The sequence below is a fragment of the Rousettus aegyptiacus genome, unplaced genomic scaffold (genome assembly GCF_014176215.1).
Source record: "Rousettus aegyptiacus isolate mRouAeg1 unplaced genomic scaffold, mRouAeg1.p scaffold_m13_p_5, whole genome shotgun sequence".
Taxonomy (NCBI): domain Eukaryota; kingdom Metazoa; phylum Chordata; class Mammalia; order Chiroptera; family Pteropodidae; genus Rousettus; species Rousettus aegyptiacus.
In genome coordinates, this window is record NW_023416308.1 from 97,780,134 (window position 1) to 97,804,219 (window position 24,086).

Here is a 24,086-nt window from a genome sequence, read left to right on the forward strand (position 1 = left end):
TATTACTATTTTAGTTGGACTAAAATTTTATTCAAAACTAATTTCTTCTTTCAAAATACAATAGTGTACAAACCTTTATTTAAGATGAGCGTTTTCTCACTTTCGCTGAATCATTAGAACCAATTAACAATGATGAAATAACTGTAGATTGTTATTCTATCATTTTTCAACATTGGAAAATATACTTGATTTTAAGTCCGCCTTTGGCTTAAAATCAAAGAGAAAAGCCTCCTCTGGGTTCTTTTCCTGTGATAACTCTTTGATATTTAAATTTTTTTCAAGCTTGAGCTGGTTTCTGTTGAATGAGTTAACTAACTAGTAAATTCAATTCCATCTAGCTAAATCTGAGCAGAAATAAGGATGATCAAGATGTCCTTCGCACTCAAGGAATTTCTAACTAACAGGGAGAATAAGAAAAAGATCATTTGGGTTACCTTCTTAATACAAGGATCAATCAGATCTTGCCTCTGCTTGATATTTCCAATAGTTCGTTTTCTATAAAACATTCAGAATCCCTAACATTGAATTAAGGCCCTTTATGATTTGATCTCAACATTCTCAGTGAAATCTACTATTCTCCGCCTTCTACCCCAATGTGATCTGAAATATGCTCAAACTTGGAGCACAAATTGACTTTGAATCATACCAAAAAATGTTTTTTAAGAGTTCAATGTCATTGTAAATGGCACAGAATGGATGCAACGGAGTTATCAAGGCCAGAAACATCTTGCTTGGTTTGGAGGTGGGGGTGAGGGGAGAAAAGATTCAATGAAACAGGCAAAAATCAGATAAGGCTAGAATAACAGGCAAGATTTCAACAAGCATTTATTGAATGCCAACTATATCATGCTAGGATATGGCAGGAGGGTAAAAGAGAAGGCTGGAGGGTGGTAACAAAGAAAGAGAAGTTGAATTCCAGGCAGAGAGATCCACTGGGCATAATAACGGAAATCATGGAGTGCTTTCAGAAAAGAACAAATGAGCAATCTGGCTTGGCTAATACACAAAGAACATATTAAACAATAGAGAGACTTGCAGGATAGGTTATAGCTAAATTTAAAATATCATTCACGAAATATGTATTGTGCACTTGCTCTACATTCAAGACTTTGTGCTAGCACTCTGGAATGCAAAGATGAGTAAGACATAATGTCTGCATCCAGAGAATTCTCAATTTAATGGAGGGGAAAGACACAAAAGCAAATAAATGCATATACCAGAACTCTGAGAACAATTTTCGAAGGCCAAAAAGGAGTTTTGATAATGCAAAATAATTTGAAGTTAATTCTCTCTGGAGGAGCTGAGAAGCCTTCATGGAAGAAGAGGAAGTTGAATAAAACCTTAAGGCAAGAAGTAGTAATGGTGGGGGTTATTTCCCAGGCAAAGAATAACACATGCCAGGGTACAAGTATATCAAAGTGAAAAGTATGTTATGAGACACAATTTATTAGCTCTGACTTTAGGGTAGAGTACAACAAAGATCAAGAAGAGGAGAATGTTGGAAAGGCAAACTGAGAATGGGGAAAGACTGAAGGGGAATCATGGAGATCAATAAAGACCAGATGAAGATATGCAACCTTGGTAGGCAACAGCAGGCATACAAGTTTTTTGAGCAAGAAAATAAAATTGCAGCAAAAATAAAAAATGGAATGCCAACAGAATCAGAACTATGGTAAATAACTCTAAATGCCAGACGAACATAAAACAAAAGGTGTTACCATTCGATTCATATTTATTTTCTAAATTTGCTCAAAAACAGGATAAGAAACAATTATTGATTTTCATCCTATTTTAATAATTATACTATTCAGATTTATATGCACCTTGAAACAACTACTATTTTTGGTATAAATTTTGACATAATAGACTAAATGGGCAGCATGGAGAAATTAAAAAAAAAAAAAGCAATTTTGGACAATACGTTTTTGCACTGTCTCTTGGAAATAAAGGGCCTAGACCAGTTAACAAGAAGCCCTACTTTCTTTGGGAACCTCTATCTCTGTGGGTGCCTTTTGATTTTGATTTCATGAGTTCAAACACTAAAGTTTCTATAGCTACAATGAACAACCCTACATAGTTTCCCAGCTGAGAAAAATTTATTTCTTCTTTGCAGACATGTTTAAAATGCCTTTCATAGCTCAGTTGGAGAACAAAATTATTTAATGGCAGGACAAATTTCTAACTGTAAATTAATAAATAGACCTTCTGGATTGGCTTGTTGGGTTTTCTAAAGAATTCATGGTCCCTAGATACATCGACCCATGGAGCAAATAGATCAGATACTAAAGTACAGAGAGAGAACAGCCATCTTAAAGACTTTCTTAAACAATTCCAACTTATTAATATAGTAGTTTAAAGAAAAATTGCTAAACAATAGTACCAGAATGACAGAATTCAGGTATAAATTTTTCAAGTAGGAACGCTATATATTAATTCAGTTTTAAAGTGCTTAATTAATTAGAAGGAAGTAAAAATACTTGCTTCGACATTTGTAATTTATAATTTTTAAAAACTTTCACAAATATACACTTAGTCACCATGTATTAAGTGAGTATCCATACATAAAACACTCTGATTAATTACAATATATAATTCTGACCTTGTTCTGTAGAAAATGGTTCTCCAAGTTCACCTTTTCAAATTGATCAGGTATCTGTTGGCTAGTGACATTGAAATTCATTGGAAATCCCTCACAAATTTCCCAACTAAGAAAAATAAAACATTTGATTATTTTGGTTAGAATAAAATGTGATTATAAAACCCTTTAATCTACTAGAATAATTTATGCATCTTATAGTCTACTAGTGAGAGTAAAATCAATGTATAGTTCATAACCTTTTAAACAGAAGTTTGTAGAATACTTTGGTATCTATTACTGAAAGGGAAGACTATAAATTTTTACCTTGAAATTATTTAGGACACTGGGGGATTCTATCCCTAATTAATTATAAATAGGACAAAGAAATAAAAAATGCTTCTTATTTTTACAGCATCACTCATCAGGGAGACCATCTTCATTGTTCGATTTTATTTCTAAATACACTGGACTATGAATAATAAAGGGTGTTATTATACTTATGGACTGTAAATAATAAAGAATGTTTTTATACTTAAAATAGTTGTGTTAAGCATGCTGGATGATATTTTTAAGAGAGTCTTAAGAGGCAACACAGTTTAGTGGGTACAATGGAGGCACTGAGTGTCATTCTTAATTCAGCCAAATCACTTATTTTAAAAGTGAGCCAATTCTTACCATAAGGAAAATTATTTGGCTCAACATCGGTACGTTAAATGTTAACACATACCATACAGCATGCTATTCAACAGAAACTAGTTCTGGGACTGGTAATCGTTTTTTTCAATACTCAGGGAAATATAAGTAAGAGTATGATTATTAAGATTTCAAATGATTCACTTTAGAATAAAGAGAGAAATCTGAAATAAAATCTAAAAATTAAGTAAATTATCTTCAAATTAGTTTGTGTTCAATAAAGGCGGTCTCACACTGTTATACTTAGGGACCTAGATCTAATTTGAATCCACTTAATAAAACAGTATTCATTACACCTGTGAAATTAAGAAGGAATACGTAATTTAAAATCAAACTCAAAAATTTGAAGGGAAAGAGACAGCTTAGGGAAAGATTTTTACACATGAAATAAAACTCATATGTGAAAATGCCTATAAAAAACGATGACGAGTTATCTTTTGTCTATAAAGAAAAAGGGAACGTGACAAAACAGATTCAAACCTTGTGTGGACAGTAATAGGCAACATTAAGGGATGAAGTTTTTCAAACTATTGAGGAAGACCAAAGAGTTTGTCCTTGTAGACATATTAATGATAGGTTGACACTAACTAAACTGAGTGACCTTATCAGACTGCTTTCATTCTCTGGATCTGCCCTCTACTTCAGTCTTTTCATCTTTATTTTAAAGAAAGTTATAATTTGTTAAATTACAAAATATTAAAGCTAGGTAGGACCTTAAAGATAACCCACCTAATCCAACATACTATCACTGTCATGCCACAGTGTCCAATATGGTAGCCACTAGCCACTTCCTCAGCTACATTAGTCACAATTCAAGCATTCGATAGTCACAAAGCATGTTTCCATTGGACAGTGCAAGATAGTGGTTAAACCCTCAGTTCTTAAGAAAAGCAATATGGGTTAGAATCCTGGCTCTATCGTTACTGGTGTTATGACTAGACAAATTATTTTGCTCTTCTGAGCCTCAGTTTCTGTCTCTATAAAATAGAATAATAATAGAATAATAGGTAATGGTGCGATTAAAATAATCGTTTTGAGGATTACATAGCTTCTTACCCCAGTCATTTAGAACTGTGCCTGTTCTATAATCAACACTCAGTACATGCTGGGTTTTATTATTTACATATGAGATACTGACACCTATCTTGTTCACGGGCAATCATAAGGAAAGTCGGGGCTAGATGCTCAGATCCTCCGGCTCCTGTTCTTCTCATTATTCCACCAAGGCTCCAGCATATCGCTTTTGTTTTCAATTTTTCATCATCGAATGAAATCCTTATATATGAACACTCATATGAATAAACATATTATTTAATAGTTTAACGATTCCATTCAAAACTATTAATTTAGAAACATTCATTACAAGCACTTTTTATGTTTCAAATACAATTGTTACCTCTGTAAAGCAATAACTATATATGCTCATTGCCTCATGAGGTATTTTTAAAACTCAAAGAAAGTTAATGATAAATCTTTGAGGCACTAGCTCATTATACTGTGAAGTAAGTCAATAAAATAAATAATTGCTTATTTAAGACAATTCGAAGAACATCTTTTAGTGTTTTAACCTCTCACTCTTGCAAGCCTGAATTTAGGTGATTTAGATTACTTTAACCAAGCACATGTTAATTTACTTGTCACATCCAGGTAGCAGAACAGCATTAGGATCCAAGAATGTTTTATATGCAACTGTAATGCCATCTCTGGTAAATGCAGTCACCTGGTCAAAGGTCAAACTCAAAACAGGGTTTAGTGGCGATCTGAAAAAAAAAAAGAAAAAGCTATCAAAAAAATTATATAAACACTGAAATTTGAGCAGAAGTAAATAATAAGAATATAATATCAGTGTCTAATAAAATCCAGGAATCCTGAAATGCACATTTTAGTTATTTGGTTGATTTATAATATGCCAAGGATAGTTGTAACACGCAGTAGTTTAAAAAATAATCTCAATAATAAAAGCAAAGTATTTTTTGTTGAGAAAACAACCAATTGTTCACATAATGTTCATTTTTAAAAACTATATCATGTATGACTATGTGATATTCATCAATGTATCATTACAATGCAATACACCCATAATAATTTTTGAATGCTTAATATTTGGCTACAAATGACCATTTCTGTGGGCTCACTAAATGCTATGCTGATTTGATTTTTTATATTACATACTGTAAGATACACTGTTTTATGTTAATTTAATTATTTGAGAATTAAAATCAAATAAAAAACAGATCTTAAACAAGAAGAATGGCCAACATGTCAAATATGAGCCATTTTTTTTCTATAAATTGGTGACAAATGCTTGTTATTTAACTTTAGAATTATAGGACTCAACCACATTACCTGTGTAGTATTCTCAAAAATATTTAAGCTGAATCTAATCATGAGAAAACAGACTAATCCATTATATGGATCACAAGAAAAGTACCTGAATGAACTCTTTAAAAAAATTAATGTCATGAGAAACAAAACCAAAGGTGGGAGAATATTCTAGATTGAAGAGAACTAAAGAAAATAACTAAATGCAATGTATGAAGCATATCTGGATACTGGATTAGAAAAAGCTCTAAAGCACATTTTGGGAAGTTTGAATTTAACTTGTAAATTAGATGATATTACATTATTGTTGATTATGTTAGATATTATAATGCAGCAACATAGAACACCTTATTCTTCAGCTATGTGACCTGAAGCATTGAGAGGTGAAAGGTCAATGATTGTCTGAAATTAATTTCAAACCATTCAAACAAGAGAGAAGGGAGAGAAAGAGGTAAACTAAATGTGGGAAACTCTTTAAATTGGTGAAACTAAGTGAGGGATATACAAGTTTTCTTTGTACTATTCTTTCAAGTTTTCTGCAGATTGATTATTTTTCAAAATAAAAATTGGGAGAAAAACAATTAAAGGACTCAAAATAGAAGCAGATATTGGAAAAATCATCTTTCGTAAATGAGTAACCTGACCCCTCCATATCAGCATGTATTAGACACATTAGAATTACTCCCTAAAAATGAATATCATTTGCTTAGTACATGCTGCACATTCTCTCAATATATTTTAAAGTGGATGGAAATAAATTTTTAGACATAAACTTTGGAAATTCTAATAGTAGCAAAATGGTATAATGGTTTCCTAGTGCTTCATATTAGATTCAAAACCAGAAAAAAAAAATATTATCCCATTAAAATAACAGCAATATACAAACAAATATACACACTTATGAATTTCTCCAGCTACAATCCTCAATTGATTTTGGAATATTTCAAGTACTTAGCAGTTAGTAGTTATTTCACAAATGTTCTCTAATTAACCAAGAAGAAGTGTTTGATTTTATTAAAATATAGTATTATAGCAAACATCATTAAAAACATCAAAATTAGTCATTGCTTTCACCTTAACAATGATATTTAAGACAAAATTATTAGACACACATTTTACTAAAGCCTTTCCTTGTAATTGAAAGAGCTGGCTAAATTATTCAAGAATTTTTACCACTTTAAAATTTATCAATTTTTATCAGTGTAAAAACAATTCTCACAATGCAATTAAATTATATTTTGAAATCTGCCTATGGAAGAAAAAACAACATTCTTTAAAGAATATTTTATTTCTATAAATTTTACAGCATAAGAAATTATTAAGTATTTTAATTTTACTTTACTGAAATAGATGAAATAAAATTTTGCAACATGTTACCCATAACTAATCCTACCAGCCTTTTCCAAAATCTTCATGGATTTCTGAGTAAATTTGTTTCAGCATTTGAAATTTTGACTATTAGAACATATAGCAAATCTAACCAGCTCCTACTTCTGTCTATGCTATTTTCATTATAATTAATATATGATCAATTATACTCCATAAGCAAAATTATTTCCCCCTATTTCCTTTATTTTGTACTACAGATAAATAAAGAGCTTAAAAAAAAATTAAAAATAGGCAGAAAAGTGTGTTTAAGTTTCCTGACAAGCAGTTTCAGAGTTCATCTGGATGTGTTCTGTCAAAATATGCATAAATTTCCAATATATTCCACACAACAGCCCAGCTCACCAGTGCCTATAGACTGCAGTTTTTTATTTTCTCAAAGACATAGACAATTTTATGCAGGAATTTACCAATCTACAAAAATTTACACAATGCTCAGCAATAACCAGTAATTATCATGGGATAATATAAAGCACTTTTGAGGAATATAACTTTGATAAGATAGGGCTTCTGAGCTTTACCAATTTATCTTTAGCTGTCCTGTCATTGGTGCTTAAAAGGTTAAGACTTTATTTGTGAAAACATAGAGAGATAGTGGGGAATCATGTTGTCTACAGCTTCATAAATCTTGCTTAAGATCCTTTTCAATTACCATCCATTTCTCCTTTAAAAAGGGACAAAAAAATAGAGGAGTGGAAGCAGGTCAGGGCAGTGTGCGACAATGACAGTGTGATGGGCTTGGGTCCCCTGTGGCGTTTCCATCTGCTATCATTAAGGTGACTACTCAGACATGAACAAATCCCACTTGCTGTGCTGACAGGCAGACTTCAAGAACTATGACAAGGCATTAAGACAGAAAGTCAGAGAGAGAGAGAGGCAGAGAGAGAGAGAAAGTCATAAACAATACTACCTTACATACACCAAAAAAAAAAAATGCCCTGAAATTTTACTGGAATTCAAAATTTAAAAAAAAAATGCATAAAGAGTGCTACTTGTCTTCTCAGCTCTCCTTTTAAATTAGTTTGTCCCTGGAAAGATTGAAGACAGAAAGAAAAAAATACTTCTCTCCTACCTGTATGCCTCACCATAAGAGACCCAAATTTTTTGTTCATTCTTCAGCAAAAGTGGATTTTTAATTTCTTGACCATGCTCATCGAAAAGCCGAGTTGAAGAAAAATTAAGGCCTGGTGGGTTCATGGAAGATCCTTGAAGCCTTTGATGAATCTTGAGAAGTAACTGATGGTGGAGGGAAAATAATGAAAAAGAAATAACATAAAATGTGAACATCTGCAATAAACTGTCTCTACTCTTGTAACAAATGAAGTCCAAACAAACGATAATTAACTTCATATAGAATGTTAAAAGAAGTGTGAAATGATGGCAATGTTTAGCTCAGGGTAAAGTAACAAAATGAGCATGGGCTTTTAACCAGCAGGGGGTGCCACAGGCTTGTGATTGAGCTCTGACCCGTTGGCACGGGGACTGAAAGCAGATGTGACAGTCTTACAGAAAGAGCATTTAGCTTCTACACTCGGTAACGGTCCTCTTTGATAAGGGTTACGCTTTCCTTGTCAGAGCTACACATTTTGTTACAGGCCTTCTTGAACATGTTCAAGTTTTACGATCAGCAACATCCCTGTCTCCAACTAGCCTGAGATAACCCCAACTAGCCTGAGATAACCACTTATGGGACCGCAGAAATAAAGATGACTTTTAGCTTAGGTTGGTTCACTTAGGAGAACGCTTCCTGGATGTATTTTAATTAAGAGCCCTGAAAAAGCTTGTGGGCAGCTTCAATAATAGATGTTTTCAAGTTGTGAATAAGACATAATTAAGGTGTGAAATATAAAATGCTTTCACTTAGTATTTTAAATAATAGCATTGTCAGTGTTTGCTTCTGTCTTACATTTAAGTCTCAAAATTATCTAACTATTTCTAATTTAAGGCATATTTCAAGTGAATGTAAATCCAGCTGAACCGTGTTGCATGTAGAATTTTAAAAGACAGTTTTCGTTATTTTTAGTTACCTTTGTTTGAGCGCTTAGGCCTCGGCTCTTTCCTGCTCTGTGCCTCACACTATCCATTGCTCTGTTCTCCCCCAGTCTTCTGTCACAGGCTTCCTTTTCTTCCCTCCCTTGTCAGTTCTTGCGTCTCTCAATTTCTTGTTACTCTGTAATCTCGGCAGGGATGCGGATATAGTTGTGGCCTTTTTTGCCTAACTGCTGTTCAAGGTGTCTTTTTCACTCCTTCTATTAATTCCCATTGAAGGTATACTGAGAAGTGCTAAATGCCGAGGCTCAGAGGAAAGAGGAGAAAGTTGCAATCCTGTCGTATATTTCTTTTCCTCCCCTATTGGCTATAAACTCTCGACCAAGTAAAACATTTTCTTTGACCAGCAACCATATTTGTAAAACACCTAAAAATTAGGCTTTGTCCTAACTCAAGGTAAATAATCATATCTCCAACTTCATCAGCTCTACATTGACCAGATTTTTTGCCTTGAGCATCAGAAAGGCTGAAAATAATGACACATTTTTTTCATTTTATTAAAGTTAATACTTTTAACCCGGCATAGCCAAGTTCTCTGAATTAAAAATAATGATTACTACTCTATTTAGTTGCATAATAGGCAAAGGTATTAGGACAGTAAAAATTTATCGTTTTATTTTCCATTGGAACCACAAATATGTTTTAAAATCTATAGATTGTATTTACAAAGTCCTATGTTTATTTCTATGTGGTCTCAGCCATCGAGCTTTTTTTTTTTTTTTTGTCGTTTTGCTTTTATTTTGGAAAACATGTAATGCTGATCATTTTTTAAATCATAGTGATTTTGCTTTATGGGCATCACCTTTTACTGTAAAGGGGAAAGATATAAACAATTTAAGGCCTAATCCAGGAGAAAAATGTGTACACAAAGAACAGGGGTATATAGCACGGAAGGGATGTGAACACCTGACCACTTAGCCAAATTCACTTTCACAGGAGTTACACTATAATCTCTATTTTCTCAACTTGGTGACAGACTGCATTTTAGATGTTCAAAGATGAGCATTTGACAACCTACAGGAGGTAAGGGCCTCAGTGCCTTTCATCTCTAGGTCATTGGTTAGGGATGGGCTATAGTGACCAAAAAATGTGATAATCTTCATCCATTTATCTTTAAAGCTATCATCACTAGACTTTATAGGATAAGAATTTGTTCAGGGACCTGAGAAGAGTGTGAAACATTTTAGGCTAGTGATTGAAACAAGTCTGCACCAAGGGACTATACATCTTTGGGTGTCACAAGAAATCTCCCAAACAAACAGCTTTATAATACCCCTAATTCAAATACTCCAAGATTGACTTGCATTTAGAAGAACAGATCGACTTCATTGTGCCATAAGCCAACACAAAAAAACTTTCTAAAGAATTTCATCCTATATAAAATATAAATTTTAATATGAACCAAAAAGTAAGATATTCTAATGTTAAACGGAGAGAAGACAAGCAGAGAACTATCTGAAGGATTTTGTATCATGGTGATTTGGACAGTCAGGGATATTATGGTAAAAAGAAATCAGCCAAGTCTCTTCATCCTTCTCTCTCAATCAAGGTAGCATTTCCCCCTCTCTTCTGGGCCCAGGTAGTGATCAAATAAGAGTCTCCTATTTCTATGCGACTTTTGTGACTGACTATAAAGGCCAGGTGGTAGATACAGACAGGGAGGGGTAAGTCTGAGGGTGCTGAACTAAAGGAAGGGAAAAGAGCAAGTTTCTGAACAAAAGCCAAGAAACAGAGCTTAAAATATTGGTGTGTGCTGGGGTACATAACCCCAATTTGTAAACAACAGATATTCAACCATCTCTTTATGCAAGACAAGGACCCAAAATAAAGACCCTGAACATGTTGATTGTGCCAGAAAAACACTCTAATTGTCTGGAAAATAGGCAAAGGTAAAGGTTCCCAAGAAAAAACCATCCGGACTAGCTCACAATGAATGTAAGAGAAGACCCAAGCTGCATGTTATTGATTCAGTGCCAGGGCTTGGAAATACCCTAGACCCAAAACATACCCTCTACTGAATATCACGTCACTTCTTTTCAAAGTGTAAACAAGAGGGCAACCCCAGAGTCCAGCGCAGATTTCCAAATATAAGCATATGAAGTTTAAAATGCTGTTAAGTAAGAGGCCTGGAATTAATGCTGTACTAAATCTGAGAGCCTAAGGAATTCAGAAGTCAAGCCTGGCTATCAATCTTCTTCAGATATAACTGTCTAAATTAACTACAAGCAACTTGGAAGACACTTATAGTCATAAATAAATGGTCAGTAAACTCACTCTTTCCATTATATTGCCAATTTGAGTTGGGCTATTAGACCCCAGATCTTTTTTGCTGATCCAAACAGAGATCTCTCCAGTGTCTTTACCATTTTCAAATATCTGAAAAATAAGCACATTCAAAATTTAAAATGAATGCATGCACACACAAATACATACATATATTCATACATACATATATAAATACGAACAGTCCTGGCTTTGCACAGTCTGGTGTCAACTGGAAGTCATGCATATGGGAACTGTGCAAAGCAAGGACTGCCTGTATGAACACGTGCAAGTAACTGGCAATGAAAATCAACAGGATAAGAATAATATAAAGAAATTCCCTTGTTCCTCCTCTTGGTTTCAATGTTTTTAACCTGACTAGTACCCCCTACAATCTTAAAATAGAAGGAAATGCAGGAGGAATCACTGACTACACTGATTTTTAAACATGTCAAGCGTCAGAGAAAGGTCAATTAGCAACCAAGTAGCTAGTGCTCACTTCATTCTTCTTGAAAAACATAAAGCTACACAGTATGCGAAAAATATTTGATTTATACTTAAAATATATCAGTTTTCAGCTCATCTTCTGACTCACTAAAAGGAAATTCAACCTGACAGATGTATTATATAACACTATGACGAAAGCCATCTACTTTAAGTGCACTATGCAACAAGTTGTTGAAAACAGAGATAAAATTCATAAGACTGCATTATGCAACACTCACAGGAAGGGAGTGTGGCAGTGGGGGGTGGTCCCAGTAGAGTGAACACCACTCTCTGACCTGGTTGAGAATCCATGTGGGTGCATCATTCACCAGGCAAGAAAAATGGACCAAGAGAGGATGATGAACAATTTAAATAATTGCTTTTGATTTTATTTTTTCTCAAAAGTTATTTTCTTCCCTTACTGATACACTTATTACATCAAGGTAGCCATTTTATTTATTTCTAGCACTTTGTCCAGAGAAGATAATTTGAGAGAATACCTTGTTTAAAAAGGAAGAAAATTTTCTGTTTTACTTTTGAGACAGTTTGAGAATTACTTAATTAGTACTAACCTGGTTTAGGAAATAATGTGTTTTAGTAGCACTTCTTCAGGCTTTAGACAAAAGAAGAAGAAAGAAGAAAAAAAAGAAGAAAGAAGAAAGAAGAAAGAAGAAGAAGAGGAGGAGGAGGAGGAGGAGGAGGAGGAGGAGGAGGAGGAGGAGGAGGAGGAGGAGGAGGAGGAAGATGATTGAAAAGAAAAAAAGGAGTAATAGAGTTCAAGAAGGGTGGGCTTTTCTCTACTCTGTTTTTCATCACACAGACAGTCCAGTGGAGATGGTACAGCTGTCAGCCTTGGTACAGTGACATTTCACACTGTACAGTATCTTTTGCTACTGGGGATTGTTTTAAATCTTTTTTTCTGAGTAAAGATACAATTGTGAGCAAGAAATCACTCTACTTTTGCAAGAAACTTTGTAAACCCAACTATGGCCTGCGAATCTATGGGACATAATGTGGGAGGAGCCTCTTAGTATCCCAGCAATCTCTTCAGGCCCTAATTTAAAACAAAACTATTAAAAAACTGAGATATTTAGCAGTGATGGTCACGATTCTAAACAGCATGTTTTTCTACAAGGTTAGTGTTGAAAAAGCTCAGTTTGAAGAACTTATTGATGTTTCTTTGTCAAGACTTGCTGAAATCAGAACGCAGCAAATTATATTCTAGAAAATAAGAATGTGAATGCTAATTGCCAAACTGAGAAAGCAAATAAGACTTGGTCAACACCTAAGAGTGTCACTAGATCACTCTTTCTTCACTAGTGCTAATAAGCCTTCCCTCCTATGTCTAGAAAAGTGCCCACAAGGAGAAAAAAAGAGAGGTGTTTTAGTGCTTAAGTTAAGTTTATGTGTTTAAGTGAAAGTAGGCTGCCTTCCACTAGTCATTCATATGTTTTATTCTGTATTTCTACAAAAATAAAAATTCCCCAAGCTGAAATCCTATGAAATTCTACTTTTCTTAAGGCCCACCTCCATTTTTAAGGTCTATATATTACTATGCCCGTTTTTTAAAAATCCAAATCTTGTATTTACTTTTTTCTTCTTTTACAGGAGAAATGTTTTTATTTTTATTGTCCAATGTCTAAACAAAGATAGCCCTCTAAATAGAGTTTCTATGATTGACTAGATATATGAAAATGAAAAATAGTTTACCTTTATTTTCCTGCTGCTGGATCCTTGACTTAAGAAAAACTGACTGCTATATTGGCTTCCCAGTGGCTCTCTGCATGGCCTCACCTCCCTCCAGTTCTAAAATTAAATTCTCACCCTTGGAGTGGGATGATGCAACAAGCCAGCTGAGTCTAGCTTTGGGTCCCAAGGAGTAAGGTAATAGAATGTTAAAAAATAAAATAAAATCCAGATTCTCTTGAAAAATGTAGCTAATGACTACTGAAGAAAATACCTACAAATATGAATTGACCCCCATGCCCTTTACTACTCAAAGTAGTTTAAAGAGGAGTCTCTGCCATAAACTAGTCTTTTCATTTTCATTCATGTCAATATTGACATTTCTTGAGTAAGATTAAATTATATGAATACCAATGTTTACTTTTAATGTTCATTCATTTATTCATCAAATATTTGTTGAATGCATAGTATGTGCCAAGCACTGCTCAGGTGCTTACGCTATACCAGTGAACAGAAATTCCTGTTCTTGGGGAACTGAATAAGTACATCATACAGCGTGGTGAGGGCACATCTGGGTCTTGTGAGGCCTGAAGTTTACATAATTTGGTGGGGTTTCTTCAACAACAACAACAAAAAGAATGCAAAATTCCAAAGGTAAAACCAGATACAAAATATTCATTTAAAATGAGAAAATAAATCACAAGAAGTTACACGTATTAAAAAGCTCACACATTGCAAAAACATTACGAAATCCAGAAAAAAAAAACCCGCAAAATATCTTCATTAATTAGCACATATTCTAGATGAATTGTCTTCGATCACCTCTTTCTATGGTAATTTTATAACATCTTCTATAAGGAGACTAGAAAGATAATTCCATCTTCCCTTTTACATGGTTAATCAAAAAATTATTATTAATTAGAAAATTTTCTCTCAGCTTTAGAGGTCATTTCATAAAACTTTATATGTCTGATGTCAAATTTGAGGAGACTTTGATCAGGTTTCTCTAAAATATGAGCTATGAAATATGGAAGATCTTCCTACATATTAGATGGCTTTGTTAATTTCACTCCCTGTTTTTCCTCCCATATCCATGTACCTTTGGTCCCAGGCACTAGTTCACAGTCAGAAAGCAAACTGCTCTGTGCCCAGCAGGCAGGAGTCATCATCTTCCTAGAAGCTCTTCCCCACACCAGGATGGCTCACACTAACTGAACTGCACAGGGAAGTGACTGCCAACCACGAGTTACATTCTCTTACACCAAAACTCAATGTATCCCCAACTCGATTTCCCCCTTAGCCAGATCTCAAAAATGCCTGCAGTCATGTAGGGGAAAGCTTGACAGAGAGGAAGTTAGAGTGGAAACAGACAATGGTCTCAACCAATTATTGTTAAAATATGTTTGCAAATTTTACGGAAATAGCTGCCATATGTACACATTGCTAGGGCCTCTCCTAGGGGTTTAGAAGGCAGTGAGTGCTATGAAACGAAGAAAAAATATAGCAGGGCAAGGGAGAGAGGTGGGTGTGGTGGTCGCCATACGAAGCAGGTGATCAGGGTAGGCCTTCAAGAGAGGAAAGATTTGAGTGAAGACTGAGAGGTGAGAAAGTTGGCTAAGCAGATGGCTGGTAGAAAAGCACTGCGGGCAGAGGGAGCCACTAGAGCAAGGAAACTCAGACAGGAATGTGCCTAGTAGATTCCAGGAACCACAAGCTGGTTAGTGTGACCGGAACAGAGTGACAGAGAGGGCGAGTAAGTAACACGAGATCAGAGGTTGAATGGGCTGGCAGCGACTCAGGGACTTTTTGGAGGGTATGGAACAGAGCAGTAACAGGATCTAACTTATATTTTAAAAAAGGTCACTATGGCTGCTGGGTGGAGAGTAAACTATAGGGAGTAAAGGTAATCTGAAGGGTGGACGACCAGTTCATATGATACTTATATTTAAAGATAGCAATGGACATGGTGAGAAATGGTCTATTTCTATTGTTTATTCTAGAGTGATTTTACTTGCTTATTTGTTTATTAGCAAGGTTGGGAAATAAAATTTGTAGTTAGTCTAATATTTTTGAAATATGATGACTCCATTTATGGGTATAAATAAATCAAAATAAATATAACTGTTCATATGCAGTATTTGTGAAGGCATAAAAATGTCAACAAAGTACTAAATGAGTTGTATTTACTATGAAGATTTTATAGAGGTAGTGACCAAAACTTAAACTGTACAGGGAAAGATGACCTGAATGGAGAGTTTTGATCTAATATGGTTCTTTGATGAGTTTGCCTGGCATCATTTATGACATTCACTTAAGGACTCGTATAAGGTGCAGTTCAGTACCATTATCCAGGCTTTAACGTTGTAAGTCTGGTTAAGAGCTAGCTGTGGGGGAACAGCAGGTTCCCAAACTCTCCATAACTGCTGGGCAGACCACCCAGGAAGCTCTTCTGTGTGTGAGTGGAAGGCCAAACACCTAAGCTTCAAAATGCCTCAGGATGCAATGCTGTCAAGAGGCAATAATAGGAAAATGACACCGCAGTGTGTTGCCAAAAGTTGGGAGGCTGTACGGTAACAGGATTTACTACTAGAGGTCTGATGAAGAAAAGGAATTTAAAATAGCCACATAAAACTATTTGGTATATTCCAGGTGAATACAATTAAATATACTCAAAAAAGGGTAACTTATACTTTGTCTTGAATTGGGGTCCCCAGGAAGCAGATTCTGAGGCCAAAGTTTACTTGCATGAAATTTACTGGGAGCGTTTTTAGGAGCAACACACCGGTGAGGGAGTGAGGGAGGCAGAACTGGGCAGGGGGAGGTAAACTGTTATGCAGTTGCAACAGAGGCCTCTGGTGGGAGCTCTAGAGCTGGGATGGTCCTTCAGAGTTCTTCGGTCTTGAGATCAGAGGGTCATGCCTTTGCTAGATGCACACCAACCAAATGCTAGATGCAGGCTGCCCCCAGAATGAAGGCCTAATCTCGGGAGAAGCAGCTCCTTTATACCAAGGACAACAGAGAAGGATGTAGCTGTGGCCACTGGAGAGTGGGTATTTCGGTCCTGAAGAGGGAATCCTGGCAATATAGCATTGCATCCACTACACACGTGCACAGGAATCCAGAGTGTAGGATGTTCTGTCACACACGTTAAACTACTCAATACTCAAAGCAACCAGTGACTTGCTCTCAGCAGATCTATACACAGGGGCAGGGGAGCTTTAAAAAATCAAGTTTTATGATTTTTCCCAGCTTATTGAAATGTAATTGACATATAACATTGTGTGAGTTCATGGAATACAGTGTGTTGATTTGATATACTTCTATATTGCAAAATAATTACTAGAGTTAGCTAACACCTCCATCATGTCATACAACTACGATTTCTTTTTTGTGGTGAGAGCATTTAAGAGCTACTCTCTTAACAGCTTTCAGGTATATATTACATTATTGTTAACTATATCACAATGTTGTACATTAGATCCCAGAACTTACTCGTCTTCTAACTGGAAATTTGTACCCTTTGGTCACTGTCTCCCCCATTTCCTCTACCCCGTAGCCCCTGGTACCCAGAATTCCACTCTCTGTTTCCACATGTTTTTTACATTAGTCAAAAAACATGAAAGTCATATAAAATATTTTTCTTATGTAAGAGGCTAATTATCCATATTTACAGCTAATTTAAAAATAATCTTTATCCAATAAGAATTCAAAGTTAGCTTTGCAGATAGAAATCAGCTCTAACGAAATTAACATTACATGTATATTAAACCAATGTACTGGCAGGTTTTTCATTTTTACAGATTTGCAAGATAGCTTTTAGAACATCCAGATTTTCTATATTTTTCAAACGTGCAATGTATTATAAATCAAACAGTAAACATATCTAACTTTAATATTTAGATAAGGTGATAATCACAAAGCAAATATTAAAATTATAGGATTCAGACAGTGAAAATTTAATAATGAATTAGTATGTTTATACTACAGATGAGAAAAAGTGTTTTAATACCTAACAGAACTTTCTTTAAGTAGTAACTACAGATAAAGAGCCAGTACATTTTATCCCAAGAAATGAGAATGCACTTAAGTGAAAACAAATTATATATAATTGTTAAATTTAATCAATCGAACAATACTGGAAACGAAAATCAAATAACATTTTTTAAAACCCAGAAAAAGTACACTTAAGAAAATAATTTATTTTAAAAGAAACATTTTAAATTTCCTCTGTAAGTTGCAGCAGAGTCCACCCTTTCGATGTATAGCGAGTAACTGCCTATGAGGTAGGATTTTAGGGATGGGCCAGAAGACTCTAACCCCAAATATCTCTCCCACCAACTTGCCAATACCTGAAATTCCAGTTAGAGATCTACTCCTCTGTCATAATTAAAACATCACAGAACAAATAATATTTGACCTTATTGGTTATTAATTCTTGGAGGCTGTGATTTTTCATCTCTGCTCTCTGGAATCCTTCGGAGAGCCTGAGGTAGGTAGGGCTGATGAATAGGGGGTGAGAGTCGGGGTTATGGTCCCAAGTGGGAGACGAAACCTGATGAGTGAGTCTGCAAGGGGGAGCCAGCTTCTTGGCTTCATACACAGGGTAGATTCTACTTTCATTTACTTTACACAGTAGTTTCCAAGAAAAAACTTTGATCCAAGAAAAAAAAAAATTCAACGGTCTTACCTTGAAAGAAAATGTAACATGCCTATTTCCTACAAGTCGGTTTTGAAAAAAAAGGTGATAATGATAACCTGAGGGTACCTGACAGCCTGATTTGAGGGTAAGAGTGGAGTAAGGGCCAAGGGAGGCCAAGGTTGGGGAGGCCCTCACTGGCTCCCCAAGTTACTCTGGGAGTGGGCCTGCGTTCCCTTCCTTTAAGCATTTAAAGTCACATTTCATCGTTTTGTTATAATTCTTAAAGACTTCTCTTCTATCCCATTTTTCTGTGTCTATGAACAAAGTAAAAATTTCAAAACAAGGTAAATGATTCTAAAAAAATATTCTCTTTGTATCTAATTACAATTCTCACTGAGTTCGATATATGAAGATGTTCAAAATCATCTAGGAGACAGTAGCAAAGTAAATTTACTAGCATGTCATGTCCTGAGCTAAGTAATTTCAAAAAGCCTCTAATAAATTAGACTATTTCAATGATAAATGGAACAAGGATTTTACTTTGTCTAAATTAATTTAGTGCCTAAAATTATAGTTAATTACAATTAAGATACCAGTTATGCGGGTCTTGTCTGTAGCGGAGTATATGATGCATTAGATATCACAGCTTGGTAAATGAAAATCATTGGAAGTTCTTGGATTCATTATATTTCTTCTCATAGAAAGAAAGGGCTTTTTTGATGAGAAACAAACATGGACCAAATAATCAGATTTCCCCAAATTCTTATCCTCAGAGATCATATTTTCAGCTTTGGATAGAGAATATGTTTTTAATGCTATTCAGTTTATTTTAAAAATATACCAAATATATGCCTGTAAACATAATTTCCCCCCTAATATGAATGATACTCTGGGTAACTAAAACCCATACAAAAGCTTACTGTCCATGGCAATACATTTTTATTTTAATAAATAATCCATTTTTTAATCATAAAACATTAACAAAACTGTAGGTATAATCTTAAGCAGGTATAAATGCATCACTTCATTTGCATATACTAGAAAATCTATATTCATTTCTATGTTCAAATGATGAATTGATGCTTGATTATATTCACAGTGAGTCGGGCTAACATAGATGTCAGTGGGCAATCCAGGGGATGGGAGCATATGTAGGAAGAGAATCTCAGTGACTTGAGCATCTCAAACACTCTGTGAAAAAGCTAATTGAGAGGTAAAAACAAATTAACTGCTATGGAGAAGGACAATCTCCCTGAGAGAGAGAGTGTGCCTGCAGCAGTAAGGTTCAGTGGTTGCATTTAGTCTGGGTAACTGCTGGGACAGTAATCCAGCTCTGGCCCGCGGACTTTCCCTGCTGACTGCCCACCTGGCAATTCTCTGGGTACCTTGAAGACTGTCAGGACTGTGCAGGGAAAGCCTGTCTCATTACATCCAGCTCTGCGTGGGAGCTGAGGCCCCAACCAATTGCTCTTCCCTGATTTTGATACAGATGCAGTTTTTCCCTTCAGCAGGTCTAGGAAAGGAAGATTGTATCTTTCTGCACACAGAGATTTACACCTGGCTGCAGATGCCTGTCTAGAAATAGGCTGGAGTGGATACTCTGACATTTTCCCCACCCCCCCACAGGTGGGGTGGGCAGAGGGAGAGGAGGTGTGGGAAGGGGAGGGACAAAAGAAAAAGAAAAGAAAGCAAAGAAGGGAAAAAGGAAAAAAGAAAGGAAGGCAAGATGGAAGAGAGCACTGGAAAGAAAAGTAGGCGAGAGGTTTCAGTGCCTAGTGCGAACGGCTACTCAAGAGATGTTGAGAGGCATTCACAGGGTCTTAAGTTTCTTTACCTTTAAAATAAGAAGTTAAACATTTGCCTATAATGGTAAAATTTACAAATGAAAATTAATTATCTCTATCACATTTTGCCCTTAATGAATGTTCTTGAAGTCACAACAATAACCGAATATTCCAATTTTGCTACTCTACCCATAATTCCCTTGACAACTAATGTCAAGTTGGCATGTTTTACTACTTGTACTTAGAGCATAACCTAAATTTGGACTCCCACTGTTTACTGAAGCCATTTGGGTGAAGTAACAGAAAAGCTCAAGAGTTATAAATACAAATATGGGAAAAGTGGTTCAAAAGAAAGACAAGAATCAAGAAATGCATGATGGAAATAAGAACATAAAAAGCATGCAGAACAGTGACAAGGCCATCCAAAAAAGAAATCTTGCCATAATTTATGGATAACTGACCTCAATTATCCTTCTGCTTACTTAACTGTTCCATAGATTCTTAAATATTTAAGTAAACTTCCTATCAATACATGTGGCTAGAGGACTAAATTTTTCAAATAGGCTGCAAATCTCAAATGGTTTTGTGGTACTCTTGTGCCATTGGTAGATCAAATTTGAGGGTCCAAAATATAGGAAAGGCCAGAAAAGTATTATGAATAAAAATTATTTCTTTTCTCTTATCAACAAAATTATCCCATTTTCTAAGTAGAAACAAATCTGTAAACTAAAAATGATGAAATTGTATAAAAAGCTGAAAAAACCTACACATTAGTTTTATTGTCTTCAAAAGATATCATATTGTTTTAATTCTAACAAAAGTATCATGTGCTTGGGCCAGGAAGGTGTTCCAGTCTTCTCTGCATCCCCCCACAGTACCCAGAACAATGCCCTCTCAAAATATGTATTTGATAATGTATAGATGGACTATTTGTTTAAGATCTTCTTTATGTTGTCATTGGAAGAATAAAAATTGTTAGATGCTTAACTAGATACTGAACAAAGACATTCTCTAAAAAAAAATCTCTGAATTACCTCTTTTATAAAAAGCTTAAATTTCTTTATGCTATAAGAAAACACTATAATGAAACAAAATAAAAATTAAAAGGCTTATAAAGACCTACAGATCACAGCTCTCTGAATCTAGTTTTTGTCTAGGTTACTAAATTCTACCATATTTCCTTTGCTCACGGCCAGAGTGGATTCGTGTGAAGTTAATGAAGATCGAGCTTCAGGACCCTTACTTGCTCCAGCTCCTGAGAGTGCTGGAAGTTGCCAAGAGCAACAGAATGCCATAGATGGGGAGGGGAAGCCAGACAGCAGTTAGGGAGTATTTCTATGTAAGTATTCCTGATAAGCTACCTCAAAAAGGATCTAAGAAGAAAAGGTCAGAATCCCCAAATCTTCATAAATTTGTTGTGATTTACTTTGTCATTCTAAATATCCATTTTCAGGCCTAATATTAAAGAAGATCCTCTCCCTCGAGTTCTACAAGCTCTAGGCCCCACAGAAACTAGATCTGCCCCTACTGGCAGCAAATGGAAGATAGCCCGCTGGGCATCATTGACCAAACTGTGTGTGAAAAGCACTAGTTCCAGTTGCAAGGATGCCCCTGTACCCAGCTCCCACTCAACCCCCTGTGCTCCCTCCCACCTACTCACACGTCCCACCCTCTTTCCCATTAGTTTTCTGTGAGATCATCCACCTTCTTACTAGTTTTTCCACCCACCATCCCCTACAGATTTGTTAATACCCTTTCCTACGAATCCTTTCTTTCCTGTGCTCCTAGGGAAAGGCTAACATTTCTGACAGCATCTCCATGGGGATGAAGAGTAGGAGGAGTTGCGGGGAAAGAACAGACCGGGAAGGCAGAAGTCACCAAGCCAATGGCTACAGCAGATGTTCTCATAGTGGTGGCGATGGTGGCAGTGACAAGGAATATGGGATAAGAGAAGGTTTGAAATAGTAAGCAATTGCTTCAAAAAATTGTCCCCTGAAGGGCTTTAAACACTTTGGTGCACAATGAGCATGACCACTAAAGGTAAAAACAACAAGAAATCTCAACAACCTTAAAGGTGCTATGATGCGACCAAAAGAGAACGTACCAGCACACAAAAAAGGACACACCGTGGTTGTGACCACAAAGGGCAAATGAGTGCATACAGAGCAACATGTGAGGGTAAGAATGGTCATATAACAAATAATGTAATTTATATGGATGATATAACTTTTTCCTAAAATTCCTCTAATGTTTTATGCTGTATCTTCAATTTTTTTAACAAGAAACTTTCCTACGGCAAGATGGACATCCAAATTTAGGCTGTTTTCTGTCCCTTCTCTTATAGGTCCGTTTAAACCTAGTACTGTATCATGCCATGTGACTGCAAAAATGGAACTGAGGCACTATGGGACACAGAAAGAGTGTGTCCTTTTAAGAGACAACCTTCTAATACTAAGACCTAACCAAAAGCTGCTATTTTTAAATTATCAGTGAAATATATGATGAGGATGAGAAGTTCGGTGAAGAGGTGACTTACAATATGAAATAGCACCCCATGGGATTTTGACTCACACCCTGCAGTCAACACCTAGTTGAGAACTACCGCTCTCAAAGATGATGATGGCTACTATCGATTATTTTGGTTCTTGAGGCTGAGTAACTCTGGTCCACATGTGCCAATTTCTGACTATGCCCAATTTTGAGTTACAACAAGCCATCACTGAACATAAACTTTGGAAGAGATGCACTGTAGCACACCAGCATATCATATTTCCACTAAACAGAAATGAAAGGCATAAATAACTTCGAGGAGCGAAAGTAATAGTAAAACATAATAAAATGATGAGGAATTAAAAGTGTTTATTACCTTAGTTTTAATATAACCTATTTAGTTGTAAGTTTATGTAATTTAGTTTTTATTAATGACTTTAATAAATGGCTCACAAAATTCCTGAAAATTTAACAATAAGCCTTGTCAAGCTGGTAGAAGCCGGCTTCAGCATGTCAAGCCAATTAAATCAGAGTCTCTGGATTTGGAGGCACTCGTGTTTAAAAGAGATCTCCAGATGACTCTAGTATGAAACTGCAGAAACGCCTGAAGATGGGGCAGATGGCCAGGTTTCTTGCAATACTGGAAGAGGAATTTATTCTCTAAGAGAAATTAGACGTTGAAATAGGAAAAACTGGGAAGAAAGGCAGGAAAAGCAAATGAGACAGTACTTACTGGAGAAAAAAATCATAAAGAAGAAAAATGCCTTGGAGGAGGAAAAGAGAACTCAGAAAAGACTAGGGTGACTCACATCTTGGTTTGCCCAGGACTGACTGGGTTCCTGAATGTGGTGTTTTCAGTGAATAAATCAGAAAAGTTACAGGCATTCTACTGGAAGTACTGCATTTTTTGCTTTTATTGATTGTTACTAATTTAAATTTAAATAACTACATGTGGCTAGTGGCTACTGTATTGTACAGCATAATGAGCCCAAACAAATACAAGATTATTTCTTTGCATATATAAATTTCCTCTTTTGTTTGCTGGTATGGAAAGAATTTCAAGCATGTTAACAGGGGAATATCTGAAAGGAACAATTCAGATTCCAAAGTTAAATATTTGCTATCTGCTGTTGGTGGGAGTGTAAAATGGTACAGCCAGTATGGAAAATGGCATGGAGGTTCCTCAAAAATTAAAAGAGAACTGCCATATGACCCAGTAATTCCACTTCTGGGAATTTATCTGAAGAAAATAGAATCAATATTTCTAAAAGATACATGCACCCCTATGTTCATCGTAGCATTATTTACAATAGCCAAAATATAGAAGCAACTTAGGTGTCCATTGATAGGTGAATATATAAAGAAGATGTGGAATATTATTCAGCAATAAAAAAGATGAAATCTTGGCATCTGCTTCAACATGGATGGATCTACAGAGTATTATGCTTAGTGAAATAAGTCATACAAAGACAAACACCATATGATTAAACTTATATGTGGAATCTACAACAATCTAAAACAACAAAACAAACAAACAAAACAAAAGAGAAACAGACTCATAGATACAAAGAACAAACTGATGGTTGCCAGAGGGGAAGGAGTGGGAGAATGGGTGAAAAGGTAAAGGGGAATGAGAGGTATAAACTTCCAGTTATAAAATAAATAAACCACGTAGATGTAATATACATCACAAGAAATATACTCAATGATA

General features: G+C 35.5%; 1 protein-coding gene across 15 annotated transcripts in view; it reads right to left on the bottom strand.

Moving 5' to 3' along the window:
* The window catches only part of DCDC1 (doublecortin domain containing 1), a 358,252-nt gene that overhangs the window by 172,376 nt on the left and 161,790 nt on the right, over positions 1-24,086 (bottom strand). For 14 of the 15 annotated variants that reach the window (XR_004950812.1, XR_004950813.1, XM_036220546.1 and 11 more), the window contains 4 exons: positions 11,303-11,404; positions 8,052-8,215; positions 4,906-5,052; positions 2,600-2,705 (listed from right to left, as the gene is read on the bottom strand). Coding sequence is in view for 13 of the 15 variants with exons in the window: in XM_036220546.1 (XP_036076439.1) it covers positions 2,600-2,705; positions 4,906-5,052; positions 8,052-8,215; positions 11,303-11,404 (519 nt within the window). In the remaining 2 variants the exon portion in view is untranslated. The remainder of the gene's footprint in view (positions 1-2,599; positions 2,706-4,905; positions 5,053-8,051; positions 8,216-11,302; positions 11,405-24,086) is intronic. The other variant, XM_036220543.1, reaches the window with a different exon arrangement.